This window comes from Carlito syrichta, unplaced genomic scaffold (genome assembly GCF_000164805.1).
Source record: "Carlito syrichta isolate Samal-C Ts95f unplaced genomic scaffold, Tarsius_syrichta-2.0.1 Scaffold288207, whole genome shotgun sequence".
Lineage (NCBI taxonomy): Eukaryota > Metazoa > Chordata > Mammalia > Primates > Tarsiidae > Carlito > Carlito syrichta.
In genome coordinates this window covers 134,823-137,096 of record NW_007232303.1, presented here as the reverse complement: position 1 = coordinate 137,096, position 2,274 = coordinate 134,823, and the positions used below count along the sequence as shown (strand labels likewise).

Genomic DNA, 2,274 nt, shown 5'->3' with positions numbered 1-2,274 from the left:
GGCGTGAGATTACAGGTTGAGCCACCGAGCCCGGCTCGAAAGGTGACTCCTAACTCGCCACTGGCTCTGCGGAAATGGCCTCAGCGCTTCAACCGGAAGCAGAAAATGACCGTTACGGGCGCCACCTAACGGCCGGCTGAACTAAGCTAACCGCGGAAAATCGCAACACCGGAAAAGGTCTTGCCGTTTCCGGCATAAACCCAACAGGGCAAAAGCTCAAAGGGCAAGTCTCGAAGATCCCGCCCGCTGCCCAGCGCGCTTGGTTCCGCGACGTCGCGTGTCCGGTTGTGCGCAGGCGCAGGGACTATTACGCAGGCAATCGCGTACGCAAAAGCGTGCGCGCGCCCGTCTTGCGTCCGGCGCATCGGTGCTGTTTGGAGGGTAAAGCCTTCGGAACTGTAACGCAGGCTTTTGTTTTCTAACTACAGCTCCCAGCATGCCTCATCCCTTCATATCGGTAGTGGGTGTGGTTTCCCAGGATAGGGTAGGAAGGTAGCTGAACGACGGTGACGTAGCCAAGAAAAAAAAACATTGAATACTTTTGGCAAGCACCTCGCTCACAGAAGCCCCAGTGGCCTAATGGATAAGGCATTGGCCTCCTAAGCCAGGGATTGTGGGTTCGAGTCCCATCTGGGGTGACGTCCGGCTTTTTGCCTTCAACGCACTTTTTTCTTTCTAGACAATTATATCGGGATATGCCAATTTCATCTTACTTTTTTAAATGGGAGGAAAGTATGGGTGGTTTTACTAGCTGTTCACTGCAATGTTAGAGAATCCTCATACTCCATTTTCTTCCTTTGAGCCGTGGGTCCCGTTGTATTTTGGAGAAGTCTGTCAATACGCTGAGTTTTGATGACTACTCCTTCTGGAAATCATTTAAAAGTGTCTCCTCAGCGTGTCCATATCAAATACCCATTCGCCCCCTCCAGGCCCGCTTTCTTTCCTGAGACCTAGCAGCCTCTCAGCTAACGGGCGTCTCCCATCTCGCAGCCTAGAAAGGCCTTCCTGGAGGGGCCCTCTCGCCCGGTCTGGCTCAGCGTTCGAGGACCTGGTAGGTGACGTTCGGCTTTCGTTTGCTTTTGCCTTAACTCGTTAGGGCGCCGCTCGGCGTTCGATTAGCACGGCTCCCTCGAAGACTGAGGTGAGCCGTCCCACGGCTCGTCAGTCGATAGGGGGAGCCGGTAGTCGGGACCGGCCGTACCATTAGCGGTTGGCGGGACGATGGGTTTGTAGGGGCGGAGGGCGCCGTGGGGCAGCGGGCTCCGAGGACAGGAAAATGGCGGCCTTAGGGTCTCCGGCGCGCACTTTGCGAGGCCTTCTGCGGGAGCTGCGCTATCTGAACGCGGCCACCGGCCGGCCCTATCGCGACACTGCGGCCTACCGGTACCTCGTGAAGGCTTTCCGTGCACATCGGGTACGAGGCTCCGTCCCGGGCCCCACGTCCTGGGCAGGGAGGAGGCGTCGAGTCTTGGCGGGCCAGGGACGCGGCGTCTCTGCCTGCATTTCGGAGGCCGAGTCTGCTGCCGAGCCTGGATTCCGACCCAGCCGACTCAGGCCTAGGCTGTGTTCTGGCCTGACCCCGAAACAGACCGGGGAGCGGCGGGGCGCAGGTCGTCCTTGGGTCGCGGATCCTGTTCCCTGCAGGAGTGGGGCCGCCCCGCGGAGGGGACAGAAGACAGCGGGGTGGAGGAAATGGGGGAAGGGGAAGGTGGACTTGAGGAGGGCTGTGGTGTCGCTAGCCTTAAAGCCACAGCACCTGTCCTACAACCTCCCCCTTCCTCTGGAACTGTTCTGAGAAGCATGTTTTTTGAGGCAGAAAAGAAAACCTGGGCTCTAGCGAAGGAAAGCCACTGTTCTTGAGCAATGTGGGAAAAGGAAGAACCGGCATCTTAAGTGTCGCATTTCTGAGCGTGGAAGTCAGAAGACAATTTTTTTTTTTGAGTTGGAGTCTCACTCTGCCGGCCACCGCAGCCTCGACCTGCTGGGCTCCGGCGATTCTTCCGCCTCAGCCTGCCGAGTAGCTGGAACTACAGCCGCGCGCTACCACGCCCGGCTAATTTTTAATTTATTTTTACAACTAAAATTCACCTAGTTTTTTCAAAGGTGACTACGTTAGGGACTGTGCTAGGCACTTGGGCTAAATCCAAAGGATAAGGTGTACACGGGTCTTGTCTTTTAAGACGCTTTCGGCCGGGCGCGGTGGCTCAAGCCTGTAATCCCAGCACTTTGGGAGGCCGAGGCGAGAGGATTGCCTGAGCTCAGGGGTTCGAGACT

General features: G+C 57.1%; 1 protein-coding gene and 1 non-coding gene across 2 annotated transcripts in view; both read left to right on the top strand.

The window, feature by feature from the left end:
- Window positions 1–565: 565 nt before the first annotated feature.
- TRNAR-CCU lies at window positions 566–638 on the top strand. The gene has a single exon. It is a non-coding gene; the product is annotated as a tRNA-Arg (tRNA).
- Window positions 639–1,053: 415 nt separating this feature from the next.
- Window positions 1,054–2,274, top strand: part of FMC1 (formation of mitochondrial complex V assembly factor 1 homolog) — a 4,735-nt gene continuing 3,514 nt past the window's right edge. Inside the window, exon 1 of the mRNA XM_008053494.1 lies at window positions 1,054–1,414. Coding sequence (XP_008051685.1) covers window positions 1,277–1,414 — 138 coding nt within the window. The 5' untranslated portion in view covers window positions 1,054–1,276. The remainder of the gene's footprint in view (window positions 1,415–2,274) is intronic.